Genomic DNA, 26,353 nt, shown 5'->3' with positions numbered 1-26,353 from the left:
CCCGAAAGTTTTGATTTCGAATCCGTGTTCAAGTCATTAGTCCATGAGTCCACCCAGCTCTGATGGGTACCTAACTCACGTTGGGGAAAGTGTATGGCTCAGTGTTGTGAACACACGGGCACGCCTTACGGGGGTGATACGATGTGTAGCGCAACATATAAGACAAACAACCACAAACGGGTTACAAAACAAGACTGAATTAAACAAAGGCTCGTTAAAACTGAAAGAATTTAATATCTACACTATCAGAATTTGCACCTAACACAGTGTATTCTAAACACAAAATACACAAGCTAGTAAACTACGATACAGTGGCTAAATACTAGTATAAAACTAACCTACCTAAACTAAACTTGGAGATCTGGACGAAACTGAGGCGATCACACACGTTTTCATACACCTTACAAGGGGTCGGCGTGGTCGAGTCGGTAAAGCTCATGGTTGCTAAACCGAAAAGTCTTTAGTTCGTACCCTCGGGCAGATGAGCTACTCTTCTAGGAGAGACAACTCCAAAATCAAACAACTGCTTCCTTGTAGTTTGTTCTTGGTTGGACAAATCCAAAAAGAAAAGCAGACTGAAATCGGAGTCAGTAGCCTCTATTGCGCATAAGTTGACACATATCCTTAATTGTGTTTGCGGGGGATCTCTTCCAACACTAAAATTAAGAACGAAGAAGAAGAAGTTACACCTTATATACCCTTTCATAAACTGGTACAAACCGGACTATTACAACTTACAGCACGAGAACTGAACAGGGACGAACGGAACAGGGTACCAAGTACAAACAACATTCACCCCAATTCATCCCCCTTCACTCGTTCACTACCCTCAGTGCTGACCACACTATCCCCTCATATGCCTAGGTCACAAAACAGGTGAACTCTACTCCACTTGACCCATGGACTGTTAGAATCGAAAAATTTACTATACTTTTGATTTTTATATTCATTCCCCTAACAAAAACACCTGTTTTAACCTACAGTTTATTCATCCCAAGATGTTTGTTGTCAATTTCCTGATTGTACTCGTCCTGATAGGGCAAACGGCAACAGGTAAAACAAGTTGTCTCCAAATGTTTTTAACAATTTTTGTGTTCATGAAATCATTTTTCGTGCAACGGGCAAAGGGAAATAACCAGTAAATAAGGAAGTAATTTTAGTTATCTAACTTGTAAGTTGTTTTGTAAATTTAAACTCTTCTTTTTAAAAACACGTTAAAATATCCCAATTTCAAGTTACAATTTTTTAAATTTTAAACTTTGCTTTTTAAATAGGTCTAAACGTTAAAATATAAACATTAAAGTAAAGAAATTTTTGTGTAAAACGATTTATTTATTTTTCATATTTAGATTACTATTAAGAGCATTATTTCAGTCAAAAGGTTATTAAGAAAATTACTGTAATGTATGAAAACTTAATTGTATTTGTATTAATCAAACGATCACATAAATTACACTTTCTACTTCTTGATTGATATATTAATTTATCTTAAATCCATTCCTATATGGGACACAGGTTTTAAACTGCTGTTGAACTCTAAACCCACAACTAATGAAAATGAAGACCAGGCTAATGAAATACTTGAAAGCGTTGCCCAAATCTTGACATCGCTCAGTGCCGTATCAGTGGAGACCGACGAACAGGAGCAGGGGAAGATAAATCGTGGTCTCGACTTCGACTTCGGACAAGGAGAGTTCCACGCCCATGTTGACATTGACGGACATGCCCGGGCAGCAGACGTGTACCGGACGTTCAACATCAACTTGTATCAGCAACCCGCAACCCCGTGTGGTGAGTTGAATTGTGTAGATACTTTATTATGTGGTTCTTGTATCAGCAACCCAGTGTGGTGAGTTGAATTGTGTAGATACTTTATTATGTGGTTGTTGTATCAGCAACCCGCAACCCAGTGTGGTGAGTTGAATTGTATAGATACTTTATTATGTGGTTCTTGTATCAGCAACCCAGTGTGGTGAGTTGAATTGTGTAGATACTTTATTCTGTGGTTCTTGTATCAGCAACCCAGTGTGGTGAGTTGAATTGTGTAGATACTTTATTCTGTGGTTCTTGTATCAGCAACCCAGTGTGGTGAGTTGAATTGTGTAGATACTTTATTCTGTGGTTCTTGTATCAGCAACCCAGTGTGGTGAGTTGAATTGTGTAGATACTTTATTCTGTGGTTCTTGTATCAGCAACCCAGTGTGGTGAGTTGAAATTTGTAGATACTTTATTCTGTTGTTCTTGTATCAGCAACCCTCAACCCAGTGTGGTGAGTTGAATTGTGTAGATACTTTATTATGTTGTTCTTGTATCAGCAACCCAGTGTGGTGAGTTGAATTGTGTAGATACTTTATTCTGTGGTTGTTGTATCCGCAAACCGCAACCCAGTGTGGTGAGTTGAATTGTGTAGATACTTTATTCTGTTGTTCTTGTATCAGCAACCCAGTGTGGTGAGTTGAATTGTGTAGATACTTTATTCTGTGGTTCTTGTATCAGCAACCCCGTGTGGTGAGTTGAATTGTGTAGATACTTTATTCTGTGGTTCTTGTATCAGCAACCCAGTATGGTGAGTTGAATTGTGTAGATACTTTATTCTGTGGTTCTTGTATCAGCAACCCCGTGTGGTGAGTTGAATTGTGTAGATACTTTATTTTGTGGTTCTTGTATCAGTAACCCTAACCCAGTGTGGTGAGTTGAATTGTGTAGATACTTTATTTTGTGGTTCTTGTATCAGCAACCCAGTGTGGTGAGTTGAATTGTGTAGATACTTTATTATGTGGTTCTTGTATCAGCAACCCAGTGTGGTGAGTTGAATTTTGTAGATACTTTATTATGTGGTTCTTGTATCAGCAACCCAGTGTGGTGAGTTGAATTGTGTAGATACTTTATTTTGTGGTTCTTGTATCAGCAACCCAGTGTGGTGAGTTGAATTGTGTAGATACTTTATTCTGTGGTTCTTGTATCAGCAACCCCGTGTGGTGAGTTGAATTGTGTAGATACTTTATTCTGTGGTTCTTGTATCAGCAACCCAGTGTGGTGAGTTGAATTGTGTAGATACTTTATTCTGTGGTTCTTGTATCAGCAACCCAGTGTGGTGAGTTGAATTGTGTAGATACTTTATTCTGTGGTTGTTGTATCAGCAACCCGCCAACCCAGTGTGGTGAGTTGAATTGTGTAGATACTTTATTCTGTTGTTCTTGTATCAGCAACCCAGTGTGGTGAGTTGAATTGTGTAGATACTTTATTCTGTGGTTCTTGTATCAGCAACCCGCAACCCAGTGTGGTGAGTTGAATTGTGTAGATACTTTATTCTGTGGTTGTTGTATCAGCAACCCAGTGTGGTGAGTTGAATTGTGTAGATACTTTATTCTTTGGTTCTTGTATCAGCAACCCAGTGTGGTGAGTTGAATTGTGTAGATACTTTATTCTGTGGTTCTTGTATCAGCAACCCAGTGTGGTGAGTTGAATTGTGTAGATACTTTATTCTGTGGTTCTTGTATCAGCAACCCAGTGTGGTGAGTTGAATTGTGTAGATACTTTATTCTGTGGTTCTTGTATCAGCAACCCAGTGTGGTGAGTTGAATTGTGTAGATACTTTATTCTGTGGTTCTTGTATCAGCAACCCAGTTTGGTGAGTTGAATTGTGTAGATACTTTATTCTGTGGTTCTTGTATCAGCAACCCAGTGTGGTGAGTTGAATTGTGTAGATACTTTATTCTGTGGTTCTTGTATCAGCAACCCAGTGTGGTGAGTTGAATTGTGTAGATACTTTATTCTGTGGTTCTTGTATCAGCAACCCAGTGTGGTGAGTTGAATTGTGTAGATACTTTATTCTGTGGTTCTTGTATCAGCAACCCAGTGTGGTGAGTTGAATTGTGTAGATACTTTATTCTGTGGTTCTTGTATCAGCAACCCAGTGTGGTGAGTTGAATTGTGTAGATACTTTATTCTGTGGTTCTTGTATCAGCAACCCAGTGTGGTGAGTTGAAATTTGTAGATACTTTATTCTGTTGTTCTTGTATCAGCAACCCTCAACCCAGTGTGGTGAGTTGAATTGTGTAGATACTTTATTCTGTTGTTCTTGTATCAGCAACCCAGTGTGGTGAGTTGAATTGTGTAGATACTTTATTCTGTGGTTGTTGTATCCGCAAACCGCAACCCAGTGTGGTGAGTTGAATTGTGTAGATACTTTATTCTGTTGTTCTTGTATCAGCAACCCAGTGTGGTGAGTTGAAATTTGTAGATACTTTATTCTGTGGTTCTTGTATCAGCAACCCACTGTGGTGAGTTGAAATTTGTAGATACTTTATTATGTGGTTCTTGTATCAGCAACCCAGTGTGGTGAGTTGAATTGTGTAGATACTTTATTCTGTGGTTGTTGTATCAGCAACCCGCCACCCAGTGTGGTGAGTTGAATTGTGTAGATACTTTATTCTGTGGTTCCTGTATCAGCAACCCAGTGTGGTGAGTTGAATTGTGTAGATACTTTATTCTGTGGTTCTTGAATCAGCAACCCGCCACCCAGTGTGGTGAGTTGAATTGTGTAGATACTTTATTATGTGGTTCTTGTATCAGCAACCCAGTGTGGTGAGTTGAATTGTGTAGATACTTTATTCTGTGGTTGTTGTATCCGCAACCCGCAACCCAGTGTGGTGAGTTGAATTGTGTAGATACTTTATTCTGTGGTTCTTGTATCAGCAACCCAGTGTGGTGAGTTGAAATTTGTAGATACTTTATTATGTGGTTCTTGTATCAGCAACCCAGTGTGGTGAGTTGAATTGTGTAGATACTTTATTCTGTGGTTGTTGTATCAGCAACCCGCAACCCAGTGTGGTGAGTTGAATTGTGTAGATACTTTATTCTGTGGTTCTTGTATCAGCAACCCAGTGTGGTGAGTTAAATTGTGTAAATACTTTATTCTGTGGTTCTTGTATCAGCAACCCACTGTGGTGAGTTGAATTGTGTAGATTCTTTATTATGTAGTTCTTGTATCAGCAACCCAGTGTGGTGAGTTGAATTGTGTAGATACTTTATTCTGTGGTTTTTGTATCAGCAACCCGCCACCCAGTGTGGTGAGTTGAATTGTGTAGATACTTTATTCTGTGGTACTTGTATCAGCAACCCGCCACCCAGTGTGGTGAGTTGAATTGTGTAGATACTTTATTCTGTGGTTCTTGTATCAGCAACCCGCAACCCAGTGTGGTGAGTTGAATTGTGTAGATACTTTATTATGTGATTCTTGTATCAGCAACCCAGTGTGGTGAGTTGAATTGTGTAGATACTTTATTCTGTGGTTCTTGTATCAGCAACCCAGTGTGGTGAGTTGAATTGTGTAGATACTTTATTCTGTGGTTCTGGTATCAGCAACCCACAACCCAGTGTGTTGAGTTGAATTGTGTAGATACTTTATTATGTGGTTCATGTATCAACAACCCAGTGTGGTGAGTTGAATTGTGTAGATACTTTATTCTGTGGTTCTTGTATCAGCAACCCAGTGTGGTGAGTTGAATTGTGTAGATACTTTATTCTGTGGTTGTTGTATCAGCAACCCACAACCCAGTGTGGTGAGTTGAATTGTGTAGATACTTTATTCTGTTGTTCTTGTATCAGCAACCCTCAAACCAGTGTGGTGAGTTGAATTGTGTAGATACTTTATTCTGTGGTTCTTGTATCAGCAACCCTCAAACCAGTGTGGTGAGTTGAATTGTGTAGATACTTTATTCTGTGGTTCTTGTATCAGCAACCCAGTGTGGTGAGTTGAAATTTGTAGATACTTTATTCTGTTGTTCTTGTATCAGCAACCCTCAACCCAGTGTGGTGAGTTGAATTGTGTAGATACTTTATTCTGTGGTTGTTGTATCAACAACCCGCCACCCAGTGTGGTGAGTTGAATTGTGTAGATACTTTATGCTGTGGTTCTTGTATCAGCAACCCAGTGTGGTGAGTTGAATTGTGTAGATACTTTATTCTGTGGTTCTTGTATCAGCAACCCGCCACCCAGTGTGGTGAGTTGAATTGTGTAGATACCTTATTCTGTGGTTCTTGTATCAGCAACCAAGTGTGGTGAGTTGAATTGTGTAGATACTTTATTCTGTGGTTCTTGTATCAGCAACCCTCAACCCAGTGTGGTGAGTTGAAATTTGTAGATACTTTATTCTGTGGTTCTTGTAATACAAAAACACGATTACTTACGGCTGTTTTTGAAATAAAATGTGCTGCTTTGTTGATATATTGAAATGAAATCCCCCCCCCTTTTTTTTCGAACCTGACGGTCTATGGGGTAAGTGAAGTGGAGTTTCTCCTCGGCATGTGAAGAGATAGTGTGGTCAGCACTATACCCATATAAATAACCAATTTATTGAAAATTTAAATTAAATACACCACTTTTTAATCAATTTTAGAACTGTCGCAAAAATAGCAATGAGCATGCAATACCTGTGTGTTGATATAAAATCTCGTTCAAAAATAAAATTCAGTTATTTTTTTCCCTTTCTTGATATTATTTAAAAACTATGGTCATGTATATTAGAGGGCTTGTAAGTCTACGGTCTCGAAATCTACTGGCTGCCAAGTACGAGTACGAGAAGTTGTGACCTACTTACAAGCCCTATAATGACATATGAAGTAACTTAGTTGATTTATTTGTTATGTTACTTTAGAACAAGAGCCATCCCCTCAGCCTGGCCCAGAGCCCACCCCCCAACCAGGCCCTCAGCCAGAGCCGGAGCCAACACCAGAGCCGGAGCCGATCTGCATCAGTAAAGTCAAGGCGGACTTCGTGCTGCTGATGGACGCCTCGACCAGCGTGGGACCAAAAGACTGGAAGAAACAGGTCGAGTTCGCCGCGGGGCTGACGGAAGCTTTCAGTCCCGACAAGGACGATGTCAGGTTCGGTGCTGTCATCTTCAACAAGCAGCCCAGTAAGATTTTTGACCTGAACACCTTCACGGACAGTCAGGCTCTGTCACAGGTAGGTTTATTTATCCTCCAAAACAAACGAAAATCGTCGGTGTTATCTTCTTCTTTGTTCTTATTGTCACATTGAAGGTAATGTCATCCATTATAATTATTACTTGTCAACATGCTATGCGACGTGAAGGATCCGTTGAAAGTGACAACAGCCTACTTTTTAAACTGGATTTGTTTGTATAGCCTTTTATCCACTCTAGTAAACTCTGCAGTGCAGCGATTTTGGTGCTTGCTGACAAGGTGTGTTTCTAGCCCAGCAAGAGGTTCCCATCTGTCCGGGGTCTAAACTCGGGGCTTTTAGAATAAGCGATCATCAGCTCTCTGGGGATCGGCGTGTTCGAGTCAGAAAAATATTCATGGTTGCCAAACCAAAATGACTTGAGTTCAAACCACGGGCAGATGAGGCTCGTTAGCTGGGGACAGCCACTCTTCTAGGAGAGAAAACTCCAAAATCAAACAACTGCTGCCTTGTAGTTTGTTCTTAGTTGGACAAAGCAAATCCAAAAAGAAAAGCAAGCTGATATCGGAGTCAACGGCATATATGGTGCATAACAGGTTTACAGGTAATACTATATTGTGTTGGAGGAATCACTTAAAACACAAGAATTACGAACGAAGAAGAAGATAATCTCTCTCTCCCGATCAAGACATCTCCATAATATTCCGCACTATTATAAACACATTGTTTGCTCTTCACTTTGTGCGCAGTTCTTTTTTCTCCGAGATTCTATTCTATTTTAAAAAGTTTAAGCAGTCAAAAATTGATTTAAAATAATTTCTATATCCCGAGTTGCCATCCCCCGTAGTGTTATACAAGTATATTCGCGAAAGTTTAGGGGAGATCTCTCCCGCTTTATTTGTTATAAGTATTCGTACTTTAAAAGTAATGCAGAACTTAAGTTTACTTTTTTATTGGTCTATCTCAGGCTCTGAGGGACATCAAGTACCCAAACAACCAAGGCACCAACACACACCTGGGTCTGAGTGAGATTTTAACACAGAGGATGTTCAGTTCTGAGGCTGGGGGTCGGGACGACGCCCCTAACCTGGTCATTGTCATAACAGATGGCAAGTCCACCCACCACAGCCTGAGTGAGTTAGTGTTTATATCTGTAATCACACTGTTGTGTGCTGACGAAGACCTTGGGTCGAAACGTCCATAGTACTTGTAACTGTCTTTAACTTGTGATGTAACTAATGCTATCTGTTTTATTACTAATTACATTAACCTCACTGCAGCTACCATTTGTTTTTTTTATAAGTGTGTATTGAATCCTTTAAATCCTTTAAATCTGGAAAAAGTGAGGACACATTTATACGCATACTTCACAAGAAATATTTTAACGTCGAAAAAGAATCCAGCGAAAGGTTTACAAAACAGGAAGATTGAATATTTGTGTTAATGTTTTAAAGCATTACGACCTTCCCCTCCCCCCCCTTCTATCCCCTCCCCATGACATAAATTATTGGTACATTAAGCGACAATACAGGCTCCTGTAATAGTCGAACCACTGTTGTCAATACAAGATCTCTTCTGTTTTTTTTTCTAATGTAAGTTTTTCCGTATTGGAAGCTACTTCCCAGGTTTGAATAACAGACTAAGCAGATACTAATTAAATTAAAGATAGTATAGCAACACTTCAAGTAATAGCAACAGTACCAACCACCTTGTTACATATTGAAGTTAAAATAAAACGGCATTTTAAAAAAACAAAAGTTTCAGCTAAGAAGTAAGAAGTTTTATTTACATCTCAGTTAGGTTTAAGATTAAATACTTAAAAAAGTAGTTTCCTATACCTGACAGTCTTAATTCACATTATTTTAGCTGTCAAGGCGGCGACAGAGCTGAAAGCCAGCGGGGTACAGATCATATCTGTGGGGGTCGGCAAAGAGCCCACGAAACAAGAGCTGGAGGACATTGCAAGTGACAAGAGCTTCGTCTTCACTGTGGACAATTACGGTCTACTGGACCACATCAAGACAGGTCTGGTCACCATCACCTGCTCAGGTAGGCCAAGGTTTAGTTTGTTACACAAGCATTTAAGAGAAAACTTTGGATTTTTTATTTGTTCACGGGTCATAACTGTAAGAAAAAAAAACCGTTTTAGTAGTCACTCCAGCTATATGGATGAGACTGGCCCGCCGTCTTCCGGGAATAATTTCGGCGGGCCCCGATAAGTAAAATCCCGGTAGGCCCACAGGAATGGTGCTGTAATAATTATATTAGTTATTTTTGCTTTAAACAAATAATATGTTGCTATTTCTGCATTTTACAACCTCTATTTCTTAATTAATTGACTTGACTTAGTCCTCTTTGTTCCTTATGGAACATAGGGCCTCCACCATTTCCTTCCATTTCATCCGATCCCCGGCTAATAATTTTGTCATCTCCCAAGACATCCCTATTGGCTTCAGTTCTTCGAGAAGACTCCGCCTCCAGGTTTGTCTTGGGCGCCCTCTCTTCCGCTTTCCCTGGAGTTCCACTCAAGCGCTTGGCGTGTAACATTTGGGTGAGCCTTTCGCAGTGTGTGACCCACCCAGCGCCACTTCCTCCTTCTTATTTGCACACCCATAGGCTCCTGCCTAGCTTTCATCCATAGTTCTATGTTCGGCACTTTGTCATTCCATCTCAGTTTTAATATCTAAGGCATCTATTCATAAAGGTCTGTATCTTTGCTGTGCTTGATTTGGAGACTCTCCATGTCTCTGCTCCATACAGCAGAACTGCCTTGACATTTGCGTTAAATATCCTAATTTTTGTGGTAATGGAGATGGCCGAACTTTTCCATATGGGTCTTAATATCGAGGCGTAAAATTTTAGTTTAATCAAGGCTAAAGGCACAATAAAATTTCAAACTAGGTTTAGGGCGTCCTTTAAAAATTTCCTTAGCGTCTTTGATACACCCAGTCTACTCCTGATGATAGGATATAGCCTGCCTGTATGACTCTGGGCAACTAGCCCGAAAGTACCAAGGCACGATCTAGAAATCGTTACTGCTAGAAATCTCTGAGCACACGTAACTTTTACTCACGGGAAAGTTCTAGCACTAGGTCATTGTACTGATCTTAATTATTACCTCATTATAAGCCAAAACAGATGAACTCTACTTCTATTGTCACTTCGCCCTTCAAGTCCAAAATGTTAAAGCCAATTAGAAACATGACCTTTAACATAGATGAGAAGTCTTTTGTATTAATAGTTCTGGTACCTTACCTTAAGACGTACACCGCTATCATACGTTCATACTTCATTTTTTTAAGCTATTAATGTTGCGGTTACCACTCGGACAGCGCCGAAAACTATGATGACGGTATACTTTGATGATCTTTAAAGAAATAAATTAGTTTTATACAATACTAAGCATGGGTGATCGGAAAGATGCTAAATGGACGACTGCGCAGCTGAAAATTGCACACAAAAAGGGCTCAATGGCATTTTTTTTAAATCGAGCGTTTATGGACATTAACAAATAGTGATCTTATGTGCATTATTGCATAATAAAACATATTTCCTCAAAATACGACAAAATAAAGTGTATTAGTATAATTAGCTTGCATTTGCGCTTTTTTTCTGTTTGCGCATTAGTCCGTTGCGCAGTTTTCTAATTGCTCATTTTTCTGGGAACCATTAAATGCTAGCAGATGTAGGATATCATTTTAAAAATTGTGAAACATTTTTATTGTCTAGTGACGACTGCACCACCAACGGAAGAACCAGTTGTAACAACCAAAGAGCCAAATTCAACACCGGAAGTTGAAACTACAACAGAAGCACCAGCTACAACACCGGAAGTTGAAACTACAACAGAAGCACCAGCTACAACACCGGAAGTTGAAACTACAACAGAAGCACCAGCTACAACACCGGAAGTTGAAACTACAACGGAAGCACCAGCTACAACACCGGAAGTTGAAACTACAACAGAAGCACCATCTACAACACCTGCAATTGAAACTACAACAGAAGAACAAACTACAACAACCGAAGTGATAATTACAACACCGGGAGTTGAAACTACAACAACTGAAGAGCCAACCACAACAACGGAAGAGCCAACTACAACAACGGAATTACCAACCACAACAACTGAAGTACCAACAACAACAACAACAACTACTACTACTACTGGAGTACCAGGTACATACTATAGAAACTTTAATACAATTATTTTTTTAATTTGTGTCTCACATTCTCATTTACCATACATCCTTCTATCCGAAAATGTAGGCTTCCAAAAATAGGGTCACTAGCCTTTAATACAATTGAAATATTACATTCGAGGATTCAGGATATTCAGAATTACACTAGGGCCAGTGTTTAGACTTGTTCGTGTGAGAGAACACCACAATGGTTGACTTAGCGTTGATTTATTAGACAATTTTATTTTCCTAACAGTAACCTAGTACCAAATTTTATAACGAATACCATGTTAATGTCCTTCTAACACGTATGTATTTAAACGAACTATCATCAAATCATAGTTATGTACGCCCTTTGTGAAGCATATGAACACTACCACACCTATCCATCGTTCTCGGTTTTGGACGACTCCTCCACGTTATGCCCATATTACTCCACTTCGAGTACTTCACTCAGATTTGTTCTTGTCCAAGTTTGTTTTAACCGATGAAAACAGAGCCTGAATGTGGAATCCTGTTTCAGTTTTGTTCTTGTCCAAGTTTGTTTTAACCGATGAAAACAGAGCCTGGATGTGGAATCCTGTTTCAGTTTTGTTCTTGTCCAAGTTTGTTTTAACCGATGAAAACAAAGCCTGAATGTGGAATCCTGTTTCAGTTTTGTTCTTGTCCAAGCTTGTTTTGACCGATGAAAACAAAGCCTGACTGTGGAATCCTGTTTCAGTTTCCACCCGACCCCCATACCCACCCTCCACCCCCGAGCCTTGCACCGAAACAACAAAAGCCGACATCATCCTGATAATGGACGCATCCTCCAGTATCCAGAAAGAGAACTGGAAATACCAGACCCAGCTTTCAGCCAACATCACACAGTACTTCAACGTCGGGCCTGACAATGTCCGCTTTGGTGCCATGATTTTTAACCGGATGCCCAAGAAACAGTTTGATTTAAAGGACCATTTAGATCATGATTCTTTGTCTCAGGTAGGAGCTTGATTTTATTTTTATTCTAGTGTCTCTGTTCTAGTTATTCTATAATAGAACATAATAAAATAACACCAGTTAATATAACAAGCAATAAAAACACAATAATAATCTGCACTAAAAAACTAAAGTTAATATAATCATCATTAAAATAAAAAAGAGCTCAAATAACCTGCATTAAAATAAGCACAATTTATATAATTAACCGTAATATATTTAATACAAGTTTAGCTTAAACATAATACTAATACTTGAACAAAAAAAATAGAACAAATAATGTTGCAATCTCACATCTTCGGAGGGTCAAACTAAGGTACTTTCTTTTTAAACGTTGATCATTTAACCAACATTAATTTAAAACTTGATGTTTCACTAATAATACATTTTTTAAAAATCCAGATATTTCCCTGGCTACATATTGCTAAATAATAATTTCATATGTGTAACTTTATTCATGGGGAAAAAAAGCTTTTATATTATAAAATTGTTTAATTTCTAAAAAATAATATTTTGAAATTTCTCCAAATTGACCCCTTGTATAGATACATTTTCACGTCAGTTTTGACTCAGACTATTATTCTCCACCCATAATAGCACTAATAACTTAACACTTCAACCTACAGACCCTGCTTGCTATAGCGTATCCCAATGTGACTGGGACCAAGACCTACTTAGCCCTTGATGAGATCACCAAACAGGATATGTTCGGCACAGCTGCTGGAGGCAGACCTGACGCCCCTGACATACTCATCATTATGACGGACGGGAAATCAGATATACCTTCAAGAAGTTAGTACATGTGTATTCACATTCTACTGTAGTTGTAAGGAAGTCAGATATACCTTCAAGAAGTTAGTAAATGTGTATTCACATTCTACTGTAGTTGTAAGGAAATCAGATATACCTTCAAGAAGTTAGTACATGTGTATTTACATTCTACTGTAGTTATAAGGAAATCAGATATACCTTCAAGAAGTTAGTACATGTGTATTCACATTCTACTGTAGTTATAAGGAAATCAGATATACCTTCAAGAAGTTAGTACATGTGTATTCACATTCTACTGTAGTTATAAGGAAATCAGATATACCTTCAAGAAGTTAGTACATGTGTATTCACATTCTACTGTAGTTGTAAGGAAGTCAGATATACCTTCAAGAAGTTAGTTCCTGTCTATTAAGATTATACTGTAGTTATGAGGAAATCATTGTTAATATCAACATATCATCTTATTGTCTTATCTTAACATCCATCAATATTCTATCACTATATCCTTTACTCCTACTATCTTAGTATTCTTTCATCCTTAAATTCAACTCTCATAATTGTAATCTTTACCATTATCTTCCCATGTTTCTTTGCTAAAAAATTCCCCATTCATATAAATATATAACCACAACCTTTTCCCCATTCCACTATGATCTATACTTGCCAGAGGCGTAGCGACCCCTTCCGGCGCCCGGGGACAAAACTTTCGATTTGCACCCCCCCTCGAACTTTCAATTTGGCGCCCCCCCCCCTAAGGTCGGCGCCCGGGGACATTTGCCCCCCCCTAGCCCCCCCCCCCCCCCTCGCTACGTCTCTGATACTTGCCAATCTTTTAAAAGAATGACGTATATTTTTTTACATTATTTTATATATAGCAATATTTTCTAAATAAATATTTGTTGAGTTCCATCCCTTTATAAAGAGAGATAATCAAATAAATTTGTATAAATCTTTACCAGTTTGATCGATTCGTGAAAAAAGCACTACTAACTATAACTACTTAAGTTAAATTCTTTGCAAATTTGGGTTATATAATTGTCATAAATACATTTGTATTAGAGTTTTAACAACGTGGTAAATAAATTAACAATTTCAGTAGTAAAAAATAATATAAAACTCAAAATGGTTGTTGCATAGTCAGCACCCCAAATCGTTATAAATGTGACACCAACAAAAATTACGTTTATTATTTCTTTACAAAGTGCAACTTTTTTTAAAAAAAGAAAAAAATACATAGATCTACACAGCGAGATCGGGTGTTACCCGGTGCGGCACTTAATGGTGTCACCCCCAGAGGCGTAGCGACCCTTCCCGGGGACAAACTCTCAATTTTCCCATTGCACAACCCCCCCCCTACCCCCCCTCAAATTTTCGATTTGCTCCTCTTAAAAGACTATTTAACACTCGAATTAATCACTTAATGAATTAGAATTATCATTTTTCTGTATATATTTTGCTCTTTTTTGCCTTGGTGTAAACCCCCTAAATGGTGTCACCCGGTGCGCTCCGCACCCCCCCCCCCCCCTCCTACGCCCCTGGATCTACATATGTTGACTGACGAGACGTTTCTTCTTCTTTTTTTTTTTTTTTTTTTTTTTTTTTTTTTTTTTTTTTTTTTTTTTTTTTTGAAACGCTCAAAAATAGCAAAATATTTGGACAATGTTGTATGTAAAGTTTTGTAAGTTTTGGCATTGTTTTATCACGATCTATTTGTTTCTAGCGCTAAAATCGGCGACCGCGCTGAAGGACAAAGGCATCACGCTAATCTCTGTAGGGATCGGGGCAGAACCGACGCTGGATGAACTGACGGGATTGGCTAGCAAGCCCGAGAACGTGTTTACTATTAATAGCTACGACCTACTGGCCTACATTATGCAGTCGCTGGTCAGGAAAACGTGTGAATGTAAGTACATCAGCACAATGGTATAGTGGTAGCTGTTTTATTCTATGCTTGTGTGATTGTATACATGTATGAGGTATACTTACTTTATCGTATACTGGTTAAATTGTATAACACTTTTATTTCAAACGGTTTTTCATTTTATACCTGTTTTATAACATAGTTTAGTTATTGTAGTGCTCTAATGACGTTTTTGCGTGCTTGGTTTTTTGTATACTTGTATTTAACATTTGTTTTGTTTACGTTAGTTTAAGGGGATATGCGCATTTGAGTTATTTCATACATGTTGTATTGTAAACGTGTTTTTATTGTATGTCCACATCTTTTATTGTTTTAACTGGACACATATTGTATTCTTTAGGCCTACACCGTTTGCTTTACATCTTCTTATGTAACGATTGTAAAGAGACTTCAGATTCTTTTCATAATGTATACTTCTAAAAATGTATTCCATTCATGATTTATACTTAAAATATTGGCCGTACATAGTTTTTTTTTTTGTTTTAAACGTTACAGCTTTATTAGATACAGCTGCTAACTTATACTACAGCCTACATTGCAATATTTCTTTTTAATTCATGCTACTCCATTTATGTTTCAGGAGTATAAATCTCAAGGTGTATATAATATTTAGAATTTGTGATTATGTGTTGTACTTTTCGTTACGTCTGTATTCGTTTTACTGGTTCTAATCCACACCTTATATTGTTAATCAGTTTTCTTTTTATTACTACTGCTGATTGTTATTATATTACATCCAGTGGCGGATTAAGGGGGGTGCTGAGGGGGCTGCAGCCAGGGGCCCCCGATTTTTAGGGGCCCCCAAATTTCCTTTTTCAATCATAGTAAATTTCCCTTTAAAGTGAAATCTTTGGCTTTTTTTTTATCTATAAAAGCCAATGTTTTAATATCTGAATGGCCAGTTTATTTCAATTTTTGATCAAAATATCAAACTCGAGCACACACTTTAGTATAAATACCCGCCCGACAGCGTTTGCTTATCACAATAAATTTGGTTGATTTTAGAGTTAAAACAAAAACAGCGGTCGAATTCTGACACATAAATGACATGAATCTAGTGTGAACACTGTATGATATAAACTTTTAAAAACATTTATAGGCCTTTACTTTCAGTGAACGTTAATATCGGGTTTACAGGCCAGGGATGACGTTCTTTAAATGGACGCCAGTGGAAATCCAACTTTTTGTAGGCCTCATAAATGGATGATACCTAAGAGGATGGAGGTGTGGTTTTTACGCTTATACCGTGCTTACTGTTTTAGTTGAGCCTAAATAACCTCTGTATGTTATTGATAATTTCGTACATAATGTGGTTTAATATTTTTTGTTTTCTTTTTGCGTCTATAATCAAACAAGTGCCACCAGTCTTTATCGTCTGCTCTGTAACGGCATTATAATATTCTCATGGATATTTACGTTTGTTCAAAGTTAGTCTGCATTTCCAGCTTTCTCATGCCCAACATAAAAACTTGAATTACAGTTCAATAACTATCGTGACACCGGCTCAGGAGTTTGACTCACATTAGCCAGGGAGGTCTCGACGTAGTGAACTCCAACTAAATGGCCAATTGTGGACTGAGATGTTGGTTTGAAACACTACATGATGGTCGCTTATCCATCCGTAGGCTCTATCCAGGCTTTACTTCCCCCACCACATCGTCTTACCGTCTGGTACCCGGCTAGATCGCGGTGCAGAGGTCGGAAACTTCTACAGGCCTAAAATAAACAGTCACAAATTTTAGCTACTGACGTAGCGGATGGATCTCGCCTGTGTTTTGTTAGTGTGTGTGTCGTGGTACTGGGTGGGGACAACATATAATCATGATAAAAATGAGTACATATTGGTTAGATGTTAGGGGATCGGCGTGGTCGAGTCGGTAAAGCTCGTGGATGCTTAACAGAAATGTCTCGAGTTCAAATCCTCGGGCAGATGAGGCTCGTTAGCTGGGGATAGCCACTCTTCTAGGAGAGACAACTCCAAAATCAAACATCTGCTGTAGTTTGTTCTTGGTTGGGCAAAGACTATGGAAACAAATTAAAATAAACCGGGAGTGATCTCCCCTAAACTTTCTCAAATATTCTTATATAAAACAACAGGGGATAGGAACTCCATTTTAAATACTTAAAGTTTTTAAAATAGAATAAAATCTCGTAGAAAAAAGGATTGCACACCAAGCGAACGTCAAATGAAATGTGCATAATAGTGCGCAATATTATTAGTACTTTATATATTTACATGCGTTTTTTGAGAAATCGGAAATAGCGTAAATTAGTACTTCCGGTCAACGGAAATTACTCAAAATTTGACAGAATGTAGAGAATTAGAACTTTTACTTAAATGTGAAATTTCATTTATCTATTTGAAATAGTACTCAAGTTATAGGCTTTTGAAAAATTCAAAGTAGAAAAAGTACCACTTCCGGTTATTGGAAATCGCTCAAAAGTTGATAGGGATCTACGATGTTGATGAAATACTTATTATATATGAAATTTTATCAACCTAGCTGTAACGGTACTCAAGTTATCGTGTTTACACACAGACACATACACAGACATACGGACAAGGTTGCAAAATTATGTTTTTCCGTATCAGTGAGGTGTAAAACGTCAAGATTTGTAAAAATCCTTTTTTGCACGATTACAAGACTTTCTCTATACTTCGTATATACGAGAAAGTAAAAATAAAATAAAAGTGATTGCCTAAAGTAGAAGTTGGGGCGTTCGTTAATCGAGGTATGTTAGTCTTGCATTAAGTGGCTCAATGTTTAACTGTGAGCAGGTTATTTTGTTTCAGTTTTAATATTAGCAAACAGCCATTTTCGTTTGCTATAATTTGAATGCAATTGTTCTTGCCTTTTCGAAATGCTTCTATTTTAACAAAGAATGAATCAAATTTCAAATTCAAATTTATTCAAACAACGGTTACAATTGTAGGCACAAAGGCCTTTTTTCACATTGGCCGTTTAAACAAATAAAGCAATTCAATAACACATAGCAGTAACACATAGCACTGAAAATGTGGAATAAAGAAACAATGGTACATAGCTATCATACATAATGAGATAAAAAAGAGAATATAATAGATGAATGAGAAATGTTACAATGAGTCAGTTAGGTCATTAAATAATTTTAGTTTTAATTTAGATTTGAATATATTTTCAGATCTAGATAGCTTTATTTTATTAGGAAGATTGTTCCACAAATTAGAACCAGAGTAGGCGAAGCTATGTTTTTGGAAAAAGGTTGAATAAGGGAATGGTAAATTGAGACGACGATTTAATTTTATGTTAAAAGAAAATAGATCTGATAAGTAAGAGGGGGCTGTTTCGTGGAATATTTTATATAAGAAAATTGATTTAGTATATATTATCTTTTTATTTAATGGAAGTATTTTAGTTGTAAGAAAAGAATCCATACTACTAGACAAGCCAGTAACCAGTTTTATAGCCCTTTTTTGTAAAGAAAGAAGAGGACGCTGCTTAGATATAAAGCTGCCGCTCCACACTACAGAAGCATAATCCAACCTAGATTGAATAAAAGCCTCATAAAAAACCAGCCTGCTCCTATAGTTGAGAAAGTTCTTTATCCTTGCTAACTGAAAGGTTGTCTTTAATAAGGACATTCTTAGAAAATGAATATGGTCAGACCAAGTGAGGTTGTGATCTATAAACAATCCTAGGCATTTGTAACTGTCTACCTGTTCAATGTTTGAATTGTCTATAGTAATGTTTAATGCGGTGGATGGAAGACGAAGGCGTTTCTGATGAGTTGTAATAAACATTGACTTGGTTTTATCGGGGTGAAGTTTCATTTTGTTAAATTTTGTCCAAGTTGCAAGCTGATTGGCACATGTTTGAAGTTTGTAACTGAGTGACTCAGCACTGTCTGCAAAGACATGCAAAGAAGTATCATCAGCGAACATCTCGCACTGACCAGCGTCAATATGTAATGGAAGATCATTAATGTATAAAGAAAAAAGTAAAGGACCTAAGATTGAGCCCTGTGGAACCCCTATATTAACATATTTCTGTGAAGAGATGGTATTAAGGTGAAACACGCGTTGAGATCGGTTAGATAAAAAGGAGTGAAGTAACCTAACTGTAAAGTCGTGGAATTTGTATGGAATTAGTTTTTTAAGAAGTATGGTGTGATCAATAGAATCAAAGGCTTTTCTGAAATCGACAAACAGCGAGCCACAGAGTAGGTTTTTGTTAATATTTATAAGCCAGTTTTCATTCATCTTAATCAGAGCAGTGTGACAAGAATGAAACTTTCTAAACCCAGACTGATTACTATGGAAAAGCTTGAACTTTTCTAGGTAATATGAAATGCATTTGTTTATATGTATTTCTAGTGGCTTGGAGAGGGAAGAAAGTATAGAAATTGACCTGTAGTTATTAGCATCTTGGATGTTACCTTTTTTGTGTAGTGGTATAACCTTAGCATGCTTAAAATGTGTCGGGTAATAATGCTTGGCAATACAGAGGTTATAGACATAGGTTAAAACTTCGGAAATTATTGGAGCTGAAATCTTCAATACATTATTAGAAATATCATCAAACGAAGTTGTTGAAGACGGTTTAAGAGATCTTAGGCTAACATAAACTTCATGAACAGTGAGAAGCGGAATGATCAGCTCTGTCCTACCACGGTGAGCAGAATTACAAAAATTTTTAAGCTCCTCACTGATTGTGTAATCAGCATCTGTGTTGAGCGCTACAGATGATATAAAATGATTGTTAAAGTCATCAGCAGATATCTGGCAATGTCCAGCTGTATTACATGTGCGTTTTTTTCTAATTATTTGATTTATAGCAGTCCAGATAGATTTGGAATTAGGTTTGCCTGACAGCAGCTTATTAAAATACTCTTTCTTCGACCTACGCACGAGCAGTTTGACATAATTTCGCTGCCTACAAAAGTCCTCAGAAGTTCCATAACGTTTAAGCCAGTCTCTTTTATTAATTGCAGATTCGATATTGTTGTTAAACCAAGAAGGTTTGTATGTAGTCTTAACTCTTTTAGAGATTTTAGGAATATGTTTGTCATATATAGTATAGAAAATACGCAGCCATTCAGAAATGGCAAGATCGGGACAATTATAATTGTATACATTGCAGAAGGGGGCAGCCAATAAATCCGAAAGAAAAAGATTTTCATTAAATTTTCTAAAAGAGCGATAACTTATAGTTATGTGTTGCCGCGAAGGTACACATAATCTTTTTGTCGAAAAAGTACAACAAACAGGGAAGTGATCACTAACACCACAAGAGGGGACACAGACCTCTATTAGGTTGCAGTCAGGTGATGCGTATATGTGGTCAATTATTGTACTAGATTTATCATTTACCCTGGTAGCCGTGTGCACAAATTGTTTAAGATTCAAAGAATCAATAATATCTTGCCAATATCCTTGAGGTTTTAATAAATTTATATTAAAATCTCCCAATATGATATATTCATTGTTAGTAGATAAAACGGTATCCATCATGGAGCAAAAACGATCATACCAATCCATGTTTTCACAGGGATTTCTATAAAGGAAGCAAATTAAAATTGCCGGATGGTGTTTGCTTTTTTCGAGTTCAATCCAAATACATTCTATATTGTCCGTTGACAGATCCATCCTGTACTTGAAACGAATTGAGGAGTGGACATAGACACAAAGGCCAGTTTCTTTGTGTAAGGATGGGTCTCGGCGTATTAGGTTATAATCAGAGACGGATATCTCAACATCATTTATAAAAGATTGTAATCGAGTTTCAGAGAAACCAAAGATATGGAAAGGATTGTTGGAATTGTTTAAAATTTTTAGAACTTCATGGTGTTTATTAAATATGTGGAAAATATTTAAATGGCCCAATTTTAGCCCACATTGTGAGGGCCAGGATGATGAAAATAGACAATGCATAAAGATAATAAAATATCAATGAATAAGAGATGTTATAAACAAAAATCAATATAATGAACTAATTAAACAGAATCAATATAATTGTCTTACAATTACACGCTTTGTCATCCAATAAACAAACACTCGCTGCTCTTCACACTGCCTTCACTATAATTAAAATAGTACAGTGAGCTAAACTAGTAAATAGTAAGTGAAAAAAGTTAGGTTCCAGGAAGGCGCTTAAGCGACAACATTAGAGCTTGATGAAGCAACAAAGGGCTAAAGCCCATTAAGTGATGTAAGCCTGGGCTAGAGTTCAATTGATCTGAAGATATTGTTGGAAGCAAATCAACAGTCGAAACCAAATCAGACGTTGTACCTTTTACGTTTGAAGTTGCACATGGTCTTTATCTGTTAAGCTGACGGCTCTTTGGGGATACTTTATATTTTTAGCGAGAATGCTGCTTCCAATTTTAGTCAAATGAATACTGTCACTGTACAAGCGTTGTCTCGGGGCTCCTGACTTCGCAGTGAAAAAAAGGTGTATTGTTTATAAAACAGTATTTATAACTAATGCAGAAAGATTGTAAAAATCTATTATTTATATCTATCAACTGCCTACCCTTGCCCCGACATGGGGGTACGATGGATGAAAATCGGATTGTTGCGTTGGGAAATTTGTGAGTGATACTTCTCACAATGTCTAGCATATTAGCTTGTGACAGCCTGACGTTTGATAGACTGTCGTTGACACCACAATGTAAGGTTACAGTTGTGGTATTAGAGTCACGTGATCGGCTACTAATAACGTCCCTAATTTTTTCAAAATTTGCCCCAGGCAGCGCTATTACCGATACACGCTCGTAATGATCCGTGGCCATTATATCAGGATGGAGACCTTTAAGTGTAGAGTCACCAAGGATCAAATGGTGTTTCGTTGTTTGGTTGGTGTAGGGGGCGGCGACATGTTGTGTGCTATCTCTATTAGTGGCATAGTGAGTAGAGCGTTGGACAACAGGGACATGAACAGCCTTGACCGTTGGGACGCTGTATTGTGTAGAATTGCTTTTAGTTCGTGGTCGTTGCAGGGTGCTGGGACTCGAATGTTCCGATGGTTTGATTCGCGCTCTGTCATCACGTTGTGTAATTTTAACAGGGATTGGGAACGGAGCTTCTTGCATGATGCCTGCCGATGTGATTTTTGTATCATTTATTAGTTGTTGTTGATTATCCTCACATGTTGAGGTGGATATTGTGCTGCAAGAGGGTTTCTTGGTTGTGAGGAGTTTCTTTAGTGACGCAGAAATATTTTCTTGATCAATCAAACGTTTCTTAAGGTTAACGTGTATATCTTTGCAGCTATGCACTTCATTAGATAGTCTCTTGACTTCATCCCTTAAGACAGCGTTTTCGACTCGGAGTTGTTCTAGTTGGCTGTTAAACAGCAATTTCTCCGCTTTAAAAGCTTTTTTAACACAGGTGATCTCGTTAAGAATAAACGATCTTAAGTTATTATCCAGTTGTGTGGTTTGAAGAAATGATATTTTTGGACTAAGCAAATCAGTTGGTTGAGATAGGTTTGATGAAAATGTATAGTTATTTATAGGTGTTACACAATCTAACGGATTGGTATTGATCGTATCCTCTGCACATTGATTGTCACTGTTGGAAGCAGACATAATCATGGGCGGTGAAATGGGTAGCTCCAATACTCTGGGTGGGGACAGTGAAGGTGGTGGTGACAGTGACAGTGGCGGCGACATGGGTAGAGGCATGTCGACAGCTTTGTCTGTTGTAATTAGGTTATTTAGAATACAGCAAAATTCCGAATCCACCCAAACAGACACAACGTTAGATTTTCCCTGTACCATAATTTTGTTATTCGTGTTGTACAGATGGACAGACAGCCCTGGTAATTTATAAATATCTTCAACATTGGCGCCATCATCATCCCTTCTTTCCTCAACAACACCAGCATATTTAGTTTTGAAGATTCTTTTTACTTTTTCATAGCTAATTGAGTTTCTAAAGGCAATGATAACGCATTGTCCTCCATCTTTCTTTTGAAAATGAATATCATCCGCTGCACAAATGTTAGCAATCTTTTTTTATATCGCTTTTTCTTTATTTAAACGATACTTCTTAGCTCTGCTGCTTCTGGTGACAACACCAGTCCCTAACATTTTCACTCACCAGTAAAATTAAAATATCATGCTGACATCAGTAGAAATAGATGAAAAAGAAAACGAATCATCAGTAGATCTACAACAACTAAGAATATAGATATCCGGTTTACATGTTAACAATGGATGAGACAATAATATAAAAACTTAAAATATCACAATAAGAACCGGCTAGTAAATTAGTATTAAACTACATTCTCAACCCTAATGGATGAGTAGTACTTCCCTTAGATTTATTTGGATTAAATAGTGAATAAAAACACTAAAAACTATGAAAGAAAGTTGACATCAATTCCGGAAGTAAACAAGTTGACGCCATTTTACGACAGACAGAATGACCCATTCCACATGACTTGAGATAAAAGTGCCCTGAATCCTGCCCATTGTCCCTGGACCCATGGTGTGCATCCCAGTTTGTATTTCAGTGATAAGTTGAGCATTACCAATATTTACAGTTGAATGTGTTCTGTTCCATCAATAGCACATGAACATTGAGACTTGATTAGTTTTATCTGGTAACAGCAGTTTTATTTATCATAGCGTATTTTTGAACGAAGACAAACGTAGTTGTTCCCGTGTGTTATTTCATTATTAAAATTTAGATCTTTTACTTGTATGTGAAATTTTCATTTATCTATCTAAAAAACTACTCCAGTTATAGGCTTTTGAACAATTCAAACTAGAAAAATTTCCACTTCCGGTTATTGGAAATCGCTGAAAAGTTAAAAAGGATCTACAAATTTTATATAATACTTATATATGAAATTTCATCAGCCTAGCTTTAACGGTACTCAAGTTATCGTGTTTACAGACACACATCCACACATCCGGACAGAATTGCTAAGTCCAGTTTTTTCGACAAGATTACGCGTAAAAGGTCGAAATTTTAATAAATCTAAATTTAGAATTTTTGCCCGATTAAAATTAGTCCCCTATACTCCGTTTATAATGAAGTACTGAGAAGTAAAACGGTGGAAACTGTCAAAATTTCATGTGAATTTTGTGCACGATTACAATACTTTCTCTATACTCTGTATACGAGAAAGCATAAACCGGGAGTGATCTCGCCTAAACTATCTCGAATATTCTTATATAAAACCACAGGGGATGGGAACTCAGGGTATAGTTACGTTTTTTAATCCATTTTAAATACTTAAACTTTTATAAAATAGAATAAAATCTCATTGAAAAAAGAATTGCGCATCAAGCGAACGCCAAAACAAAATGTGCATAATAGTGCGGAATATTATTAGTACTTTATAAATTTACATGCGTTTTTTTGAGAAATCGGAAATAGCGTAAATTATTATTTCCGGTCAACGGAAATTACTCAAAATTTGAGAGAAGGTAGAGAATTAGATTTTTTACTTATGTGTAAAATTTCATTTATCTATTTGAAATAGTACTCACGTTATAGGCTTTTGAACAATTCAAAGTAGAAAAAGTACCACTTCCGGTTGTTGGAAATCGCTCAAAAAGTTGATAGGGATCTAAGATTTTGATAAAATACTTTTATATAATTGCATCAACCTAGCTGTAACGGTACTCAATTTATCGTGTTTACAAACACACAGACACACAAACATACGGACAAGATTGCAAAATTATGTTTTTCCGTATCAGTGAAGTGTAAAACGTCGAGATTTGCAAAAACCTCGAATTTTTTTTGCATGATTACAAGACTTTCTCTATACTTCGTATATAAGAGAAAGTAAAAAGAAAAGCTGGCTGAAATGGCGCCTAACCAGTTGACACGTATAATTAACTGTATTGGAGGGGATCCCTTCCAACACTAAAATAAAGAAATGTTTGTATTCAATTTACCGCTCATTGAACACAATTGACAGCTTTTTAAATTACCAGTTTTGTAAATATCGGTGTCGAATGTTCCTATAAGTTATAAATTAATATCTTGAATGGTATGCTGATTAGGATATATATATATATATATAATCAGGGGCCCCCAAAAAGTTTCAGCCCGGGGCCCCGCCCAAGCTTAATCCGCCCCTGATTACATCACGCTAGGTTATAGTTATACATCTTGGTATTACTGCTTTTTTTTTCTGCCACTTAATATATCTGAATATATATATATATATATATATATATATATATATATGTGTGTGTGTGTGTGTATATAAGAGTGTGTATGTGTGTGTAGATTTATACGCACAAGTGTGTGCCAATGTTGTTGTCCTTTTGTTTACCACACCTGCACCACCTGTAAATCACGGAATTTTTCTCTGTTCCACAGCTTCACACACCAAAGGTGTTTAAAAAAAACAAAAAAAAGGCCACAGCAACAAGACGTTATACCAGATTTACAAATAAAATTTATTTGACTTGAGAGCGATTCGTTGTTTAATTATTGTCAAGCTTATATGTGGAGGTGTGTAATTGTGAAAAACATATTTCACAAATATCGAGATTTTACCCCCCTCTCCCTGCTCCCCCCCCCCCCCCACATGAGCTGGAATGAACCCTGTTTTGCGATCTTGTCTGTATGTGTGGCTGTGTGTATGTATGAAGTCAATTATTGGAGTTTTGTTTCTGTTAGATGAACACAATTTCAGAAATATTTATTACATTTTGTACTTAGATTTCTCTAAACTATCTACCATTTCTAAATTCTTAAGTTCCTATAGTTTGGACTCAGCAGTTTGCTATCAGCAGGAATGGGCTAGAAAGTCCCCGATGACCAGCCTTATGTCACCGGTCAATAACGTTCAAATAGAGTTAAATTAGCAGTTTCAAATGTTCAAAGAAATAAATTAATGCACCTGTACAGATGGCTTAACACGCCATTAATTGATGCATTTTTACAGCGCATTCGTATAACATGCATTTACTTTCACCAGCATCTATTTAAGTTCACCAGCATCGACAGAAAATACAAAAAAAAAAGTTAGATCTATACAAGTAAAAATTAGTGTTTGTAGATATGTGTTGGGTTTGAATATTTACATTTTGTATAATCATCTTCTCTCAAAGCCAATTGGCACACAAGGCATCAACAAATGAGAGGCATTTCGTCCTTTCCAGTGTTTCCTCCAGACATTTTTCTCCAAGTTGGGGGAGGGGGGAGATGACGGACGACTAAATTTTCCGGGGGGCGGACAGTGGTAAAAATATTTGTTTTCTATATACATTCAATTTCGTTCAGCCCCCCCCCCCCTTCCCCCCGAAGAGATGCCTGGAAGAAACTCTGGTCCAGTCTCTAGATATAACTTCTGCCTGTTGTATTGTTCGGACGCTTTTCTTCAACTCTTTCTCAATTGATCTTCTCCATGTTTGTTTTGTCTCTATTTATCTGGCCCTGTTGTGTTAATATGAGAGCAGTCTTGGCATATTTATCTACTCTCCATCTTAGGTTCATTGTATTAAATAGATGTTGATACTAAGTATCGCTACACAAACATTTTCGATTCTCAACCTGTGGGTATGGGTAGCTGACGAATCAACGCCCATCTGTCAAGCTACAGGTAATCAAGCGTCCTTTCG

At 37.3% G+C, this 26,353-nt stretch overlaps 1 protein-coding gene across 1 annotated transcript; it reads left to right on the top strand.

Annotated features, from left to right (window-relative positions):
- The first annotated feature begins 1,504 nt into the window (after positions 1-1,504).
- On the top strand, positions 1,505-25,199 carry LOC131946396 (collagen alpha-1(XII) chain-like). Its single transcript, XM_059307553.1, has 13 exons — positions 1,505-1,515; positions 1,616-1,791; positions 2,316-2,392; positions 2,527-2,580; positions 5,799-5,817; positions 6,660-6,970; positions 7,896-8,061; positions 8,795-8,977; positions 10,658-11,107; positions 11,831-12,090; positions 12,714-12,879; positions 14,579-14,761; positions 25,107-25,199. The coding sequence occupies exons 1-13, from the start codon at positions 1,505-1,507 to the stop codon at positions 25,127-25,129; spliced, it is 2,079 nt and encodes a 692-aa protein (XP_059163536.1). The 3' UTR covers positions 25,130-25,199.
- Positions 25,200-26,353: the final 1,154 nt, after the last annotated feature.

This window comes from Physella acuta, unplaced genomic scaffold, assembly GCF_028476545.2.
Source record: "Physella acuta isolate Inbredline_101_S28 unplaced genomic scaffold, ASM2847654v3 ptg000003l, whole genome shotgun sequence".
Classification (NCBI taxonomy): Eukaryota; Metazoa; Mollusca; class Gastropoda; family Physidae; genus Physella; species Physella acuta.
Note: the sequence above shows the minus strand (reverse complement) of the source record. Positions and strands in the feature narration are given on the sequence as shown.

Excerpts from the sequence above, each read along its gene's own strand:
- LOC131946396 (XM_059307553.1), top strand. Across the intron at positions 1,792-2,315 it reads GCAACCCGCAACCCCGTGTG|CAACCCAGTGTGGTGAGTTG; the intron begins GTGAGTTGAATT and ends TTCTTGTATCAG. Across the intron at positions 12,880-14,578 it reads ATCAGATATACCTTCAAGAA|CGCTAAAATCGGCGACCGCG; the intron begins GTTAGTACATGT and ends ATTTGTTTCTAG.